Raw genomic sequence first — 17406 nt, forward strand, 5'->3', positions numbered from 1 at the left:
GAGCTGCTTAATGAGCTGCTGGATGGCAGTAGTGACAAGATCCATTTAAACAGAAACATTTCAGGGAAAAGCATAGCTGTCACATCAGAATCGCTCCATTTCCTAATTTCAAAGTCTTCTTTATACCTACACAAATATACGAACAGTGCTAATTTGACCATTTCAAAATCTATTATTGCTTATCATGTTTACCATATGTCCACCATGTAAGTCTAAGTGGCAGAAAGAGATACTATACATTCAAGTGCCTGTCTAAAATATACTGTCAGCTACCATCAGTAAAAAGGTTTATGATAACATTAGATCATAAATCTTCAGCATGATAATTTTTATCTTTTATAACCCCAGTAAAGCAGAAAATAGTTGGTGTGTGAAATGGTTGGAGGGAGGTAATAGGAAGGACCCGAATGATAACGAAATGGGGTTGGGGGGTATACTAAATGCTATTACTTTAACCACCATGAAGTCAAGTGGCACCCCTCTCGATGAAAATCTGACAGAGACGATGATCTGTTTCGGTATTTTAACACCTGGATCAGCCGTGGCACTGCAGCAAAGCAAGAGCCCAAAAACTGAAGAAGTAACAGCAGTGATGAAGGCTGGCTGAAATACTAACGCCAATTCATGGCAGGAAGTAATTCATTGTCAGCTCATTCATTCACCCAGTCTGAAATATTTTTAAACCAAAATATCAATCTGTGTTCTTCAAGACATGATGGGAAACGATAAACACAGAAAAGGCCAATGACAAAGCTAAACCATGTTTTTCATATATATCTCAAAGAAAAACAAACCTATTGCTTTTGTTATTTTCAGTTTTCCCATTTATCACAGCTTTGGTTTTGACTTGGTCACAAACACAATATTTGCTCAACTTTTCCATAAACAATACTCCAGATTCTTGGTCCCTATACCAGGGTCACTTTCCAGTGCTTTTAATTATTAAAACTGTTCCTTACATGGATAATGATTAATAGGCTAGTGCACTAGATTAGTGATGTAGGAGCAGAAATGTTTACAAAGCCCTGCTGTGCTTGATCCAACCACAGAAAACACAGAAGGTCCATGAGTTTTTTTGTTTTTTTTGTTTTTTTTTAAGTTAGCCACCACAGCATTAGAGATATAGTGGAAGATATGCTGCGAATGGTAGGGTCCACAGGATGTAGTGCTGCCTCCTGTGATATGGTGTGGTACAAGCCTGAGAGAGCAGAAGTTCGTGTGTTAATGGGCAGAGCCTCTCTCTTTGCTCAGTGAGGGCACGGTGCAAGGACAATCAGCAGGACGTACGGCGACAAGGAAGACAGCTCAGCTCAAAGTCCAGGGGTGTCATATGAGGAAGGTCAGGAGGGAGAGAGAAAGGAAGGGTTTTTTCCCCTCCCCTCTCATAGCAGTATCTTGACCCCTCCCTGTGGAGACTGGGCACCATGGGAGATCCCTCTTGGAGGAGCTGGTCCAAACTCTAACCGTTTCACCAAACTGAAAAACAAAGTTCAACTCATGAGCTAAAGCTGTACATTCAGAGTCACAATCTTTTTTCAAATGTAGTTACAGTCAAAGGCCTCAAGGCTTTGCATTTGGACTGTTGCCATCTTGTTTTTTGTTTGTTGTGTTTAACAAGCACAGGGTGGTTCTGACTGAGAGACCCATGACAATGCTTGTGAGTTAGTGGCTTATTAAACAAAGTTAGGCAGCCAGACCCTAAAGCATATCCTGCTTTATCATTCATTTCACATTTTGAATGGAGCCAGAATGCACAAAATAAACATCATGTTTGTTCAGTAAGACTTCAAATTAATGAATGACTTTATAAAGTCATCAGGAACATTTTTACTCATGTCATAAAAGTAAAGAGGGGAGCATCATTCTCCCATCGACCTTTTACAGAGTTCATTTTGCAACCCCCGGAGACGCCCCCTGCTGGCCATTACATCATGACATTACACATGTCACTGCTTGGGTTTAGCCCAACTTCATCTGGCTTTTCAGGCCCAGAGGCCACATCCATTTTTAACTCTGTTCCCCATAAAGATGACATTTGACGGCACCCCTGTGCTGGTGTTTTGACACCTCAGTATATATTGATAGACGTGGAAAAACAACCGTTGGAATAGTTTCCAGGTTTTGTGATGGGTAGCTGGACAGGCAGAGCTCACCCCCTCAACTTCTGATGCAAACCCGGCCATTTTGTTCCATATGCAGGCATGAAATATGACAGTAACTGCTCAGATCATAAAACAGCTTGAATAATTTCTCCTAGGAGAAGGTAAAGACTCTATGCATAGTCTATACAGGTTATAACTGGTGTAGAGACCTATATATGCCAACATTCAACTACACATTACCTCATGTATTACATTGTTTAGCTACAAACACCATTATCACCAGTTATCACTACCAGTTGGCAAAGTGGTAAAGATAAAAGGCACCTAATTTAAGGAAGTAAAATTAAAGTATCATGCAGATTCTGAAATATTCAAATAGCCATTAAGTTTTATTAAATTCTGTTAGCATGCAATAAGCTACTAAACTTTTTTCCAGGGACAATCAACAAAAATAGAATAATAAAACTCTAAAATACCAAACAGCAACTTTAAGAGCTGGAAATTAGGCAAACAGAGAAGTAACAAGGTGCAATCTGGATCCATAAGAAGGCCAATCATAAAGTATGCAGATAGCTAGACGTGTATTACTCAAAACAGATCTTCTACTGTAAACTCATGATGACATTCCCTCACCTGTCATACTGAGAAGGAGGGCTCAGGCCCACCGCCTGGAGCTCAGCACCTGCATCTAAACCCGAAGGACTGCCAGGACCAACTGTAAGCGCCGGTCTGTTGACGGATGTGTCGTACACAAAGTCTCGACAAGATGCCAACTTGGACTCCAAATTCTGGCAGGATTAAAATAAATAAATACAGAAATCAATAATAAAGACATACAAACCAACATAGCACTTTCAGTACAAGTATTAACTTTCTTACTCCAACTTTTCTGAGTAGTTCCCCAACGATGTTGAGTGCAGATATTCTAGCCGATGTAGTAAGCGGGGTTCCTGTTAGACTATCGCCTAAAACAACAACCACACATAAGCTGATAAACACATGTTTTTTTAGTATAGAGGTACTTATTAAGATAGAGTTTTATATTACCTCTCCGGATGTTGGAAGCTGGGGTTGTGACATATGAACTAATAGGTTTGGAGGGTGTGACGGGGATGGAAGGATTTCCAGCTGAGGGTAACATCGTATCAGGACGATCTGTGTCTTTGCCCAGGCTGCTGGATGGCCGTCTCTCCTTCTGTCGTACAGCCAGCTCATGGCGAAGGTCTGCCGCAAGTTACAGAAGTAACAGAATTTAAACCATCTTCTAACCAACCACCTATTATAGTTTTTCAGAAGTAACTTATATTTGTGGAAAAAGCTGGCATATGGGGCAGGCAAACATGATCAAAAACAAAAGTAAAGGTGACGCTGGTTGCACAATGAAACCTGACGACCAACTGCCGGTTCAGTTTCTCACAGCACATTAAAAGCACATACAATATATTAACTGTGATAGCGTTCCACACTTTAGAAAGATTCACCAAGTGAATTTCCACACACCATATAACACTAAAATATATGCCTATAGCTGTCTGTGAAGACCAGTTAAGCATAGACTCATAAACACTTATAAAACCCATTAAATAATTTTACCTAGGTTACTAGTTAAAACATATCCTATAAAATTATTATATATTAACAGTCAGGTGTACAATAAACGGGAAGAACAGGACATAAATAAAAACAGGAACTGCTGAATTAATCAAACTATCAAAATTCACTGAGTCAGTGATAAGAGAAATCAGCAGTTCTTGTGAACCTGAGAAGCTGCTTTGAGTGGATGATTGTGTGTACCTCTAGCTTCGTCCTTGAGCCTCTGAACAGACTCAAGCAGGTTCTCTTTCTCATCCAGCTCACTTTCAAGAAAGGCGTTTCTCTCAATGACCTGGTTCATCCGCTGCTCAAAGTCCTCCAGAGACATGATGGTAGCCCTGAGACAAGCAGAGAGGACATATTATGCAATATTGTTTATATATTGGCAAGTCTAACAGGCACAGCATGGCTGTGTGAACATGTACCAACTTTTAAGCACTGACCTTTTGGTTCTCTCCAGGTCATCATTGGATTGCTCTAACTCTCTGATATACTTCTGCAGATGATCTCTAACTGCTCTGGTCTCTCCCAGCTCTTCCTCAAGTGTTGATATGTGCCTCAAAGCATCAGAATGCTGGACTTCAAATTTCTCCTACAAAAAGCACAAGAACAAATAAACTGAAACTGACAGTGTCAGCTTGGCAAGGTCATGGCAAATTAATCAACACAGCTGCCGTTCATATTTTAATAAGAAAAGCTGACTATTTTATTAAACGTTGAGACAATAAACCCTTTAAAAAGTTCCCTCTCCCCACATTTGAGCATTTTTTGAACACACAACTGAATTTACTTTCTCCACTATGCTTATTTCCCCATGGACCACTGACTAAAATAGCAGTCAGCTGCTTTATACCCAGGCAGCAATTTTCCTAGTGGCAGTAGCAATAACAAGCTGAATGTTGGTAGGCTAAAAGCTGCTTGTGTGGGGTGTGTCTGTTCCAAATCCTCAATGTCACTAAGTGGAGCATCAGTGCTTGTGTCCCTCTATTAAGGGGCCACAGCCTACTTAAAATCAAGGTTGTCTACCTTTATGTTTTCCAGTTCTACACGAAGCCGGTGATTATCCTGCAGGAGCTCTTTGTTTCGACCCTCACATTGCTTCAGCTCTGTCTCAAGCTCAGCCTCATAGTCCCGACTCATCTGCTGGAATTCCTGCAGCTCCTCTTGAGCCTCCTCAGCCCTGGTGACAGAGCAATGTACAACACCTCCAAAATATCAGCTCAGCACATGTTAAGAATTATATAACAATAACTGCAGAAAGTAATTTCCTAAAAGTAAGTCCTCCGATTGTATGCCTTTTTTTAGTACCTTTGCTCGTATCTCTCTGCTTGCTCCTTCCAGAAGCCCAGCTCCTCTTCTAGGGATGCAAACTTGCTTGTTGTCGGCTCTACCATGTCTGCTGCTCCGAGTAAGGATGGAGGGAGGATTCAATCAAATTATAGCTTTCTCCTTTCTTAAATTACGTGGTTGTCTCACTTGGGGACACATCATTACAAAACCGTTAGCGAGTGCTAACTTTATTAGCTAACACAAATTACCTCCGCCGAACAATTTCCTTCACATACTTATGCCAAAAAAGGGATAACCAAAAAAATAGTTTTAAAGTTTATTTGTAGAATAGTAAAAAATGAAACGGAAACTTTTAAATCTAAATGCAATGTCAGAGAATGCATATGGCCCGGCTAAGTTTTTAGCTAACTTAAGCTAATATAGGCAGCTAACCGATCTAGTTCGATATGTGATTCTAAAGCTGCTCTAAACGGAACTAAACACACTCACCTGCATATGAAGGAACGATTAAAGCATGCTACAGCTAAGGGAATGTACTTCGATGTGATGATATTTTTTCCGGATTTATTGAGTATACGTATTGAGAATTGCACAAACTAATCCTTCGTTACCACGTCGATCGTCTCGCCAACCAAATAAATACGAACATTGAGTTCGTGAAGCTCATTGGGCAACACAGATGACGTTTTTAAAGATTAACCAATCATATGATTTAGCAGACCTGTAGGCCGGGAAGGCGGAGCCTCAAGCACAGTCCGTTGTTTCTGCTTTGTAAGGCGTTTATGATATTTCATACACTGCATTTATAATAAAAGAAATTATTGTATAGCCCTCACATTTAGATTTTCTTTTTTTTTGTTTGTTTGTTTTTTGTTTCAGTATTCTGCCCATATTACTACACCGACTGTCTGACAGGGAAAGTGAAATGGAATTGAAGCACTTTTTTCTTAATACATGATAAAGCGTAAAATGTTCTTGAGCTTTCATTCAGTCATCATTTATGTATGGGAAACATACAATGGTAGTGGCTCCACTGATGCTTTGTGTTATAAAAAAACAACAACAACAACTGTATTTCAGAAATGGCTGAGCTACTGTGATTTCTCCAAACAACTATCTCTAGGGTTTACAGAGTGCCTATACTACTTTAAACTAATAGGAAATAACTCAAATTACCACTTGTTCCAACCAATGTATGCAGAAGAACATCTCTGAATGTACAGCATGTCCAGCCTTGAAGCAGACAGGCTACAACTATATAAAATCACAGTGAGTGCCTCACTTGTCAGCTTACAACGGGAAACTGAGGCTACTCACACAGGTTGATCATAACTGGACATCAGTTTGGAAAAAAGTTCTGATGAGTCTCATTTTCTGCATTCAGACATTCAGATGGTAGGGTCAGAATTTGCCATGAACAGCATGAAAGCATGGCTCCATCCTACATTGTATCAATGGTTCACACTGCTGGTGGTGTAATGGTGTGGAAGATATTTTGCTGCCACATTTTGGTCCCCTTAGTACCAGTTTGGCATTGATAAAACACCACAGCCTACCTTCAATATTGCTGATTTATGCTATGATTTCAGTATGGATCAAAATCTCTATACCCTGTTGAATAGATGTCATTATAAATTAAGGCAGTTCTGAATGCAAAAGGTGTCCAATGTGCTACTAATAAGTTGTACCTATTAAAGTGGCCATGAGTGTGTATTAATTAAGTTAGAAATAAAAGGATAATAATCCAAAATGGTCATTCTGGCAGTGATACCATTAGTATTACAGTACTTGGAAAAATATAAATGTACCTTTCATGTAATTTGGACAGTTTAGGTTATATTTTAATTTTAGTGAGTGCAAACCAAAGTACATCATATACAGTATGCCAATGCTGATAACTTCACATTAGAAGGCAAAAATGCTTTACAACACAAACAAAAGTTCCAGTTTTTATAATATCAAGTGGTCTTAATTTATTGCGGCTTATTTTCAATAATTACACATTAGAGCTGGGCGATATATCGAGTTTTTAAAACATATCGATATATTTTTATACGAGATATAAGATATGACAATATCCTTTATATCGATATAGTCTATGTTACGTTATAATTATAGTTGTGGAGCCGCAAGTTTGCCTCTCTTTCGTCCACTTTTGTCTCTACGCAACGTTACTCCGCCTCGCCTTCACTGAAGACAACTCCCCCTCCTACCCCATCGCTTCACGTGCAGGCAGCGACAAGACGGACACGGCAAATCTCCGTTAACGAGTTACTGCGCATCGCCCCATGCGTGGGGCTGGACGGCGTCAACGTGCTAACGAGCTAAACATGCTAACGAGCTAACCGCGCTAACGAGCTAACCGTGCTAACCCTAAAATCCTTTCATTCTCTCAAAAGTTGATAGCGCGCCTTATGTATGAATTCTGGTTGTGCTTGGTGGCCGCGAACCGATTTTATGTGGTACACGGCGTTCAGCAATCTGTCAAAAATGTTTGAGTACGACTTTGGTAAGCTACGGAGCTGCACCGCTTGATAGATTGTCGGCGCATTACGGCTACCGAGGAGCTTCGCGGAGTGATACGTACTGTGCATCAACGTAATATTACCGTATTGTGTGTGTATAAGGACCATAAATGGCACCTGTAAGAGACGTGGTTATGAAGCGGATTTCAAACTCCAGGCTATCAGTCACACAGTAAAACTTGGGAACAGAGCAGCTGTAAAATCTGTCTGTCTTTGTTATTACGCTCAGCGTCTTTTAGTTTACATTTTGACTGCACAATTGTGAGCTCTTTGTTTAGCACAAAAACAACCTTGTTTTCTTTTATTTATGGAGCATTATTATTTAATGAATGCTCATAATTTAATTTTGAGTAATTTTTCATGTACATCTGTGCTGTATGTTAATAAAAGTGCCTGTGTGACATCTGGGACACAGCTTTGACTAAGAACTCTTTTTGTTCTTACTTTATGGCTTAAAAAAAATATCGAGATATATATCTTATATCGCCATCCAGCTAAAAAATATCGAGATATGAATTTTGGGTCATATCGCCCAGCCCTATTACACATGTAAACGAATAAAAACAAAGTGGTAAGAAGCTTCCCTCATTCTATAATAAAAGATAGGAAGCAGCTGTCCGAAGAACATGGCTCACTTTGATTTAAAGGCAATTTGGATCCTGAGCAAAGACGTGTGCAAAAAAAATATAAAATAGGAAATCCTATGTAGAAAAAATTACGACACCTGCTCCACTTATCTCTGGAGTATTTCCATGCATTAAAGTAAGAAGGTAAGGTAAACTGAATTGGTCAAACTACAGGTTTGTAGCTTAACACGCTACAACAGCTCCAATAAAAACAAGTCCAAAGGAGTTCATCTCAGTGCTTCTTTTCCATCAGAGCATCCTCATCAGGTCATCTCATCAGAAGTAACAAGGCACTGGAGGAAGACAAAATAAGTATGATGTTAAATACAACACATTTATTTTGGCTCTCATCAGAACACTCAAGAGTTTATCCTTACATGAGAGTAACTATTCTTCAGCCTTATCCGTTTCTTTGTTGTCCTTGTGAGAGCACGTCTTCTTACTGTCTAAAACATCAGTCTTCACCTGCCCCAGAGATCGCAGTAGACACATGGTGTCAAACCCCTCATCATCAGCCTCTTGCAACAATTCAAGCACCTGTGGAAGAGACATTTTTCTAATTTTCCTAAGAAGAAAGGAACAACACAAACAAGTGCCCATGCTTCACCCACAGTTTTAGTGTTGAGACGCACCTGCAGACACTTAAAGGACTTAAGTGCGCTCAGGTTCTCATGCAGAAACAGCAGATAGATACTGAGGTCATTGTAGACGGGGGTGACCAGACCCAGAGCACCAAATCCTGGCAGCATCTCATAAGGCCGAAGGAAGCTGGAGCTTTGACGTGCTGGCCCAAGAGCAGCATACACCACTAATGGAGCAAGAATCACATACACTCCAAGGTTGATATAGCTGAGAAGCCTGAAAACACCAACTGCAACAAGCTTACACTGAACAGGAGACGGCACCATGCTGTCGTTCTTCAGCACTCCTGTCCGCAGGTCACACGGAAACTCATCCGTGAGAGAAGCTAGCAGGATGTAATAGCCAAGGTAGATACATGCAAGCAGGAGGATCAGCAGAGTCAGTCCCCGACATGCCAGGTACTTGACCACAAGTCTGTGAGAGAAGCGCTTGGTCTTTAAATACTGCTCCACTAAAGGGTATTTAAAGCAGCCTTCAGTCAGGTCCAAAGCACTGCAGCAGGAAAAAGGTAAATGAACAATTAGCATGAGATAAAATGACTTCAGTTTCATAGCACTTTGTGGAAAATAGTTTTTAAACTACATTTTGGGTTTTTTAATGATCATTAATATTCAAAAAATGCCCCACTTTGTATGTCAGGAGTGAAAGACAAGCATTTCTCCCTGCCAGCTTTGCTTCTTTAACACTACCACAAGATGGCACCAAAGATGCCATCACTCTTCAGCAGATACAAAATGAAAAGAATTCAGATGTCCTGTGTACTGCTGCCTACCTTTCACCAAATAGCAGGAAGACCCAGTTAGCAACAATAAAATAAATGAAGCATTTAGCAGCTTTAAAAATGTGAGTGTAGGATGACTGAATGTTCTCTACATGAATACAAATATAGTACATTTCTCTTATATTTTTACTTGTACATATCTGAGATTCTTTTCAACCTTTTCGATTTGGATTTATTTATTATTTATATTGTAAAGCCCGATGGCGAGTAAATGCACCGAAATTTCGTCCTGGTGTGCACTAACAGTTGTATGTTCTGAATAACAATAAAGTGGCTATTCTATTCTTTTCTATTCTAAATGACGTCTCTATAAACTGGCTGCATGTGTAAATTAATGGCCTCATATGTGTAGTTTGTCGTCAAAGTTCAAGCTAGCTCATACTATAATAAAAAAGTGGTAGACCAACATTTTAAATAAATACCTTCAGAAGACTTTGAAAAAAGGAGTCTCCCAGTCTAATCACCTGCCAAAATCTACAAGAGTAAAGCAGTTGAGTACATTGACTGTAGGTGATAACAAGGTGTTTACCTCTGTGTGCCTTCGGGTGCATCCTTGCTATCTAAAGAGGCTAAATTCTTGGCTAGTCTGATGGCACGATTATAAAAGCGGTCTAGCTCCTCCATGATAAAGCTGAGATCAGAGGAGAGGTGCGGAGCTGCTGTGAAGCGCCAGAACAAGGCGGGGATGTACATGAGGATGGCCAGTGAGAGCAGGATGTATGGGAAGAACTGTGGAAGTCACAGAAAGGAAGACAAATGTATTAGTAGCTTTATTTTGGCTAATATTACTTTATAATGTTTATTCTTTTAATATTATAAAGAAAATAATGTCTTTGCCGTTCTTTGGTGCCCTCGCAGATGTTTTAGGAAGCACTCGTCTGGCAAAACTTGATTATTATGTTTAATTTGATCATCACCAGATTATGATGTGGGTATATACAAGGTTGTAGTTCGTTTCAGTGTCTACTAAGTAGTTGTTTAAATAAATTTGTAATGTGCCTAGCATCTGTTGAAAATATGAGACTTATTTCATTATGGTTAATGTAATATCTAATTTAGCTATTCGAAGACCTACAAAATGAAAATTAATGACGTTTTACAAATGAAGAGGTAATTAATTAACAGAAGTATTAATCTGCCAATAAATTATAAAAAAAACCCCATTAACAACTGATAAAAAAAAACAAGTGATAAAAATAGCATTTCATTAAATTAAAACTGACATATAATCAGCAATGCACTAGTTATAAATTCGATTTCTAGTATAATTAGATTTCAGCATAGTATTATGTTTATTGTGCAGGTATAAATGAGCATACTATATGTGTAAAAGATTTATTGCACAGGTGTGTATATGTTTCAATACAAATTCCTGCACTTTAACATAACATTGCACCTTTTTTATAAACATGTCCAGTGCATTTACTGTCTGTGTTTGGTTATACTGTGTGTACCTTGTGTAGCCACAGTGGCGAGCTGTCTGCTTGCTGCTGCACTGCTGCCCAACAAAAAGAGTCCACGTATCCAGCCTGTCTCCAGGAAAAGTTAGTGGGAGGAAAGCAGCTGATCTGGGTGCCTGAGGACCCAGAGGAAAACAAAGAATCAGTGCTAATGGGTGGCTTGTTTTTTCAGAAAAATTAATGCAGCCTTCTTTTTTCTGCACTCATGGTCCAGTTGCTTTGAATTGCTTTCAGCATATTTTGAGCCAATAATTACGTCATCGCCTGTTGTGGCAGGGATTCAAAGTATGCACAATTAAGAAAAAAATGCCCCTCATACTCAGTGGACAGGAACATCTTCCATGTGTTTTCTGTTCACTAGATACAACCACACCAACTATCAGTTATTTGAGCTCCAGCATCAGAGCAATGACCTTTTGATGTTTAGCAAAAGTGCAAATTTTGAAATTTTGTAAATAAAACAAAATAAAATGTAAGATGACAGTCGTCATTTTGGTGTCCTGACTTCTTTTAAATACAGTCTGTGATCCTGTTGCCATGCGTTAACTTGTATTGTTTGGGTTTTACCTCTCCCATCTTTTCACGCACTTGTTTGGTATTTTATTATTTATGTAACTAACCTTTGGAACTAAGAAACTGGAACTAAGAAGTAAATTCACTGCTTTTCTGCAATTTTCATACTTAGCCAAGCCACCCAAATTCCCACACGGGACCCTGTGGCATGCTGATGTTTGACACCCATCCTATGGCATCCCATTTCTGCTTAAAAATAAGCCAATTCACAACTCAGTGTTTCTATAGCTCAGAAGACTTTCCTTCCTGCAGCTATTTTTTTGTGACTGCCACACTATTTTTAATTGGGAACATTAATAATAGATTTTGAACCACTTTGCATTTCAACCTCAGAAGCACAACAGTAGTTCCCACAAGGCTTGCAGAGTAATGATCCATCTGGTCTGATTATGGACAGTGTGTTGGACTATGAGCATTGTGACCTAAGGGGATTATGTAGATTTGTGAAACTGCTGATGGAGCTAGATTTTTGTTTACACTCCAGAGGGAGGTATGCAGATCAAACTTGTGCCATATGTGTTTGTGTCTTTTCTCGCACTCACTGCATTCAGAAACAAGCTCATCCATGAAAAGAACACGTGTGTCAGCATGCCACTGTTTTCACCATCATCATCATCAGCACCAGCAGCAGCTGCAGAGGCAGCAGGATGCTTGCCTCACTGTCTGGGAGTGAAAGGAGCAGACGGGTGGAGACTCAAACCACACCTTCTTCCACACCTCTGTCCTTCTGCATAGTAAAACACTCATCTTCACCCTACACTCTATGTCAGTTTGATTTTATTTAAGGAACAATAAGTTTCCCTGCCGGGATTGCATTTTCCCACATAATGAAACTGTCTCTTCACACATTTAACTCACCCACTGAGACCTCCTGAGCAAAGGCGAGCGAGATGAGGAACAAAGGCAGTCCCACCGCCAGAAACGTGACTATTTTGTCCACAGCCAACTCGAGACGGATGCCTTTGTACTTGGTCTCCGTCGGGTCCTTTAACAAAAAGTCGGAAAAGACGTACTCGGTGGCTACGTGTGCGATCGCCATGTCAGACGGGAACAAAAAGTCGGTGCCGTCTAATTGATGGGAGAGTCCGTTTCTTTTCAATTAAGCAAACAGCTTCTGGTGTTTCAACGATGTCGAGTCGCTCTCACGGTGGATAGTGTATGTATAAAAGGACAAAAATAACGGACCCACGTCCGTTCACAACGGGGCTGATGGTTGAACCTGTTTCCCTGCCTACCCCAGACATCAACGGGAGGGGAGGGGGGGGGGGGTCTGCCAGCCACTAGGGAGCGCTATTGTTCCGTTATACTCGACCGCTCAAAGCTTCTTTTTTTAAAAACGAACAAACAAAATAAACCAACAACAAAACTTTGGGGGGCAAAGGTGGGGCTTCTATACAGACATTCACTCCACATTACACCGTATCTATGCCAACTAAGAATAATTAATTAAATTAACACCCACATCACCGTACTCTGGAAGAAAGCTGGAAAGAATTCTGGCAGGAACAGAGACAACACGCAAGAAAGGCCCACGATAATCAGGCTGAGGGTTTCCATGAGAAGATAAGTAAGACTATCAATAACAATGTTATTAAGATACTTCCTACCAAATGAAAACAACCATTAATTCAACAGTGCTTCCTTTCAGAATGTAATACCACCATTAGAACACTGCATTGCTATGTTTTCATAAAGACATAATGCTCCACCAACAAAAAACATTGCTTAATATTTTGCATGTTTAATCTATAAAAGCAATAATAAATGATAAGCAATAATAACATAAAAAGCATACTGATGGTATGGTCTGAGTATGTATCCTTGGATGTTGTGACTACATGTCGTTTTTGTGTGTGTGTGTGTCAATGGAAAATTGTACTTAGTAGTCAGTATAATCTTTTAATGATATAAGTTTGCATATGGTAGAATACTGCATGTAATCATTTGTGTTTAGAAGTATATAGTTGGTGTAACATTCCAGGGTGTTCTGGCGTTCACCCCCACATCCTAGGAGCATGGGAGAGGTTGTACCTTGTCTTATTGTTTTACGGTAGGATTAATGTAGCTATGTCAGTTTTAGTCTAAGTGCTTTTTTACATATAGATGAACTGTTGGTATTTCCAGACCAGCAGGTTAAGGGAAGTCGTTTATGGGGTCACACTCTGAAACACACATACACACACACATACACACACGTACACCTCCACATTCCAATGTAAGGAACAAACGCTCACTGAAGCATATAAATAAAGACCAGGGCAGTCCTCGGGGCGAGTCTCAGTTCTGGAGGCTGCCCTTGCTAGCAAGAAGTTCTGTGTGTTTCTCTTCTCTGAGTCTCTACTGAAGAAGTGTTTTAGAGTATATCTCTTAACAGTGTGTGTGTGTGTGTGTGTGTGTGTGTGTGTGTGTGTGTGTGTGTGTGTGTGTGTGTGTGTGTGTGTGTGTGTAACACAAAATATTACCATAGTCTTAGTGGGCATGTGCTGGAATAAGAGCATGTGAAATTTACGACACAATGTGTTGTAGAACAGTAAGTAGAAAAGTAAGCACTTATAGAAGTAACATTTAATGATTACTTGTCTAGCTCAATAACAGTCAGTGTGTTAGAGTCTATAACCATGCAATGGTTGGTCCAGGGTGACTGAATCTTTTAAGCTCAATTATATTGTTGCACAGTGTTATATTTTGAAGTAAAGGCATGCCATGGAAGTAAAAGTTATTTCCAGCATGAATTTTGATATACGTTGACCAAACAAAATCACAAAGCTGCACGTGCTTACATAATACATAAACATATGTAGGATGTAAATAATAAGACTGAAAAATGGTATATTGCACGGTAGGACTGAGTCGTTATATTTGTTTGAGCAGTGTAACATGTATATATATGAGGGCTGTAAACATGTGGAAGGGAACAATAGAATGATGTACTTTGGATTATATTGTTTGTTTGGTTTTTTTTGACAGATTATGAAATTTACATAAGTAAATGATTAACAATAAATTCCAGAAAGCAATGAGAATATCGCACATCGGATTTTGAATGTGAGGAAAAGGATTTTAAATTAAATTCTAGATTTAAAAGGGAGTCAATGAAGAAGAGTTAGAAGAGTTCATCTGCAGGTAATAGCCTACATAACTATGAGAAACATTCTCTTATCCATTTTTATATTATCATAGAAATTTCCACTTCCAATTTTAGCCTAAAAATACTGTAAAACTAATATAATATCCTGTAACAGTAAGAGTCTACTTCCCAAACTTCTCTACAATACACTTTGTGCAGTAAATAATAAAACCCAAATGTGTAAGTATGAGATATTAGCCTTAAAGATATAAATCTCAAAAAACACCAAAGGATAAAAACAAAAAAACAAAAAGAAATCAGAGGTAAGAATCATATCTTTAAAATAGTCACTTACGACATAAATTGATTATAACAATAAGATATAAAGAGCTTCATTGTACGTACCTGTTCACATCAAACCTCAACTTGTGTTACATTCAGTGATCTGTGTCCCCTGCCAAAACGACAGAGGACTGTCAGGAAGAGGGCTAAGCCTCCATCATTGGTCCTCACGAGTCATGAACATATACTACATTTCCATCAAGGCAGTGCAATCTAAAAAGAAAGAAAAGACTAGAAGATGCAAAGGCGCAAAGAAGGACGACCTGCCCTGCAAAGCATGTAAAGCAGTCTATGGAGACAAAAGTGACCCAAAGGCCACTGAGGAGTGGATCAGCTGCGAACTGCAGCACCTGGTTCCATGAGACTTGTGGAGAAGAAAATGGCATCTGTGCTGATGATGGATTCTTCTGTAAAGACTGTCTTTAAGAATCTGTCTTTTTGAAAATGGAAGATGCAGTTGTTATGAAAATACTCTAATAATTCATTAATTCTTGTTGTTTTTGTAATGCCAGTGTTGTTATTCATGAATTATTAAATCAACACTTGAATGTGTTATGCTTGTGAAAATGAGTTCAAATTAAAGCTGATTGATTTGTTATTGAATTGTTTTACAAGAAATAACTGGTTTCTCTTACAATTTAAATGGCTCATGTGAGATTATTCTGTTGTCATATGTTATCTTATATCTGTAGTTAAAGTAGTTGAATTATGATAACAGCTGTGGGACATATATTATCCTTTAGTTTAGATGGTGTGCTGTGTATGTAGTTTAGTTCTCATTATACTTTTGGGTTAAAAGAACATATTCATTTAGTAGTTCATTAGATAAGTGTGCATCACTCTGTATCCTTGATCTGCTGTGAATGTCTCACATTGTGTTCTTGACATGTTTTACTGCTGAATCATGAAAAGAAAGGTTGTATGCAGGAGACTCTGTGTCTAGGACAGGGGAGATAGACCACATTCCATACCCCCACCTTTACAGAGAGCAGAAAGACAGGGAGCTGAGGTCATAACTTAGGCGCCGTAACAGAGAAAGAATGTGAATGTTTAGGCTTTTACGACTAGGTGGGGGCCACTAAGGCTATAAGAAGCGGAGTAGCCCGTCACCATTTTGAGACATGCTGTGACCCTCTGCAAGCATCTCTCCCGTCCGGACGTTCTTATGCTCTTAAGTGTTGAATTGTATGGAAATAAATGATTGTTGATTGAGCATTTATACACCGAGTATTGTCCTTCCTTCAGCCCAAAGATTAAAAGAATTGGGAGATTTCAACACTCATTTTAGCTGATGAGTGGCTCATCAGGCCCACTTTACCTGAACACTGCTCATCTCAAAAATGTGCAACAGCTCCAGGTGTTTCAAAAGCTATAGGGCCTGAGTAATTGTAATTTATTGAATTAATTCAACATTTACATATTGAAAACAATCCATATTAACAACAAAAACACAAATCACTCACTCAGTGGTTTTTTTGCAGATTATTAAACGATTTGCCAAAAAGTGTCCAAATTTAACTGATTTCTTCCTAAGTCACTTAGATCATTTCTTTCGTGTTTTTTTTTTTTTTGGGGGGGGGGAGCCCCAGCCCTAGGCCCAGAGGCCGAGGGCACTCCACCCCCCGAAGGGGCCCGAGCGAGCCCCAGGGTCCAGGCCCCGACAAGCAGCCACCAGGAGTGAGGTGGTGCATACCTGAGCAGCAGGTAAGCGCATAGCCCCTCACGAGAGCCCTCAATATATACGTGTATTTAAAATTGAGAGGTGGGCAACGGCGCCAGAGGTGAGGTTGTACACCCTGACAGTCTTCTGGATGCCGTGTAGCGTGCCCACCCCTAAGGTCCTATATGTATGTGTTATGAGAGTGTGAGTAATGTGAATGTCTAAGTTGTGGGATAAAATTGAGGCACAGACAGCCAGAAGGGGACAGAGAGGGGGGGGAGGGATGCCTCCCCTGCACCCTGGTGATACACCTTCACCCCAAGGCCCTGCATGTGTGGGTGATTGTGGTGGAGCAGCAAGAGGGAGGCAGCTGGAGATGGGGAGGGGCAGGGAGGGGCAAGTGGCCCCTCCCTTCCTTTCCTTTGGCCAACTCACCCGCTGACCCCAGTAGGCACCCCCACACTCTGGAACCCACCAAGGCAAGGGGACCCAGGCCCATCTGGACCGGGGCCCAGTTCAGCAGCGCTGCCCGGACCCACATAGCCCGGGGCAGCCCACCTGACCCAACCACAGAGAAAAACTGCACCCACCCCATCATCCACTCATCTCCCACTTAGATCATTTCTAAATCTTAATGTTTGGTTTATTTCTGTGCTTTATTTGCTCCTGAGCAAACTGGTTTGGCTGAAATGAAAGTTAAGCTTCATAACTGGATGTTTTATTTAATCTTTAAGTCTTACTTGAA

At 40.0% G+C, this 17406-nt stretch overlaps 2 protein-coding genes across 2 annotated transcripts; both read right to left on the minus strand.

The window, feature by feature from the left end:
* Positions 1-251: 251 nt before the first annotated feature.
* nde1 (nudE neurodevelopment protein 1) lies at positions 252-5604 on the minus strand. Its single transcript, XM_085356335.1, has 9 exons — positions 5475-5604; positions 5004-5094; positions 4722-4875; positions 4139-4287; positions 3897-4033; positions 3150-3326; positions 2982-3067; positions 2736-2890; positions 252-1476 (listed from the first exon to the last, which is right to left on the minus strand). The coding sequence occupies exons 2-9, from the start codon at positions 5087-5089 to the stop codon at positions 1383-1385; spliced, it is 1038 nt and encodes a 345-aa protein (XP_085212461.1). The 5' UTR covers positions 5090-5094; positions 5475-5604; the 3' UTR covers positions 252-1382.
* A 2919-nt stretch (positions 5605-8523) lies between these two features.
* On the minus strand, positions 8524-12631 carry LOC146631099 (pannexin-1-like). Its single transcript, XM_085356336.1, has 5 exons — positions 12451-12631; positions 11014-11135; positions 10089-10288; positions 8769-9270; positions 8524-8673 (listed from the first exon to the last, which is right to left on the minus strand). The coding sequence occupies exons 1-5, from the start codon at positions 12629-12631 to the stop codon at positions 8524-8526; spliced, it is 1155 nt and encodes a 384-aa protein (XP_085212462.1).
* Between the last annotated feature and the right edge of the window lie 4775 nt (positions 12632-17406).

Source organism: Diplotaxodon limnothrissa, linkage group LG6, assembly GCF_057381915.1.
Source record: "Diplotaxodon limnothrissa isolate DT_005_m linkage group LG6, D_limnothrissa_male_GT1.1, whole genome shotgun sequence".
Classification (NCBI taxonomy): domain Eukaryota; kingdom Metazoa; phylum Chordata; class Actinopteri; order Cichliformes; family Cichlidae; genus Diplotaxodon; species Diplotaxodon limnothrissa.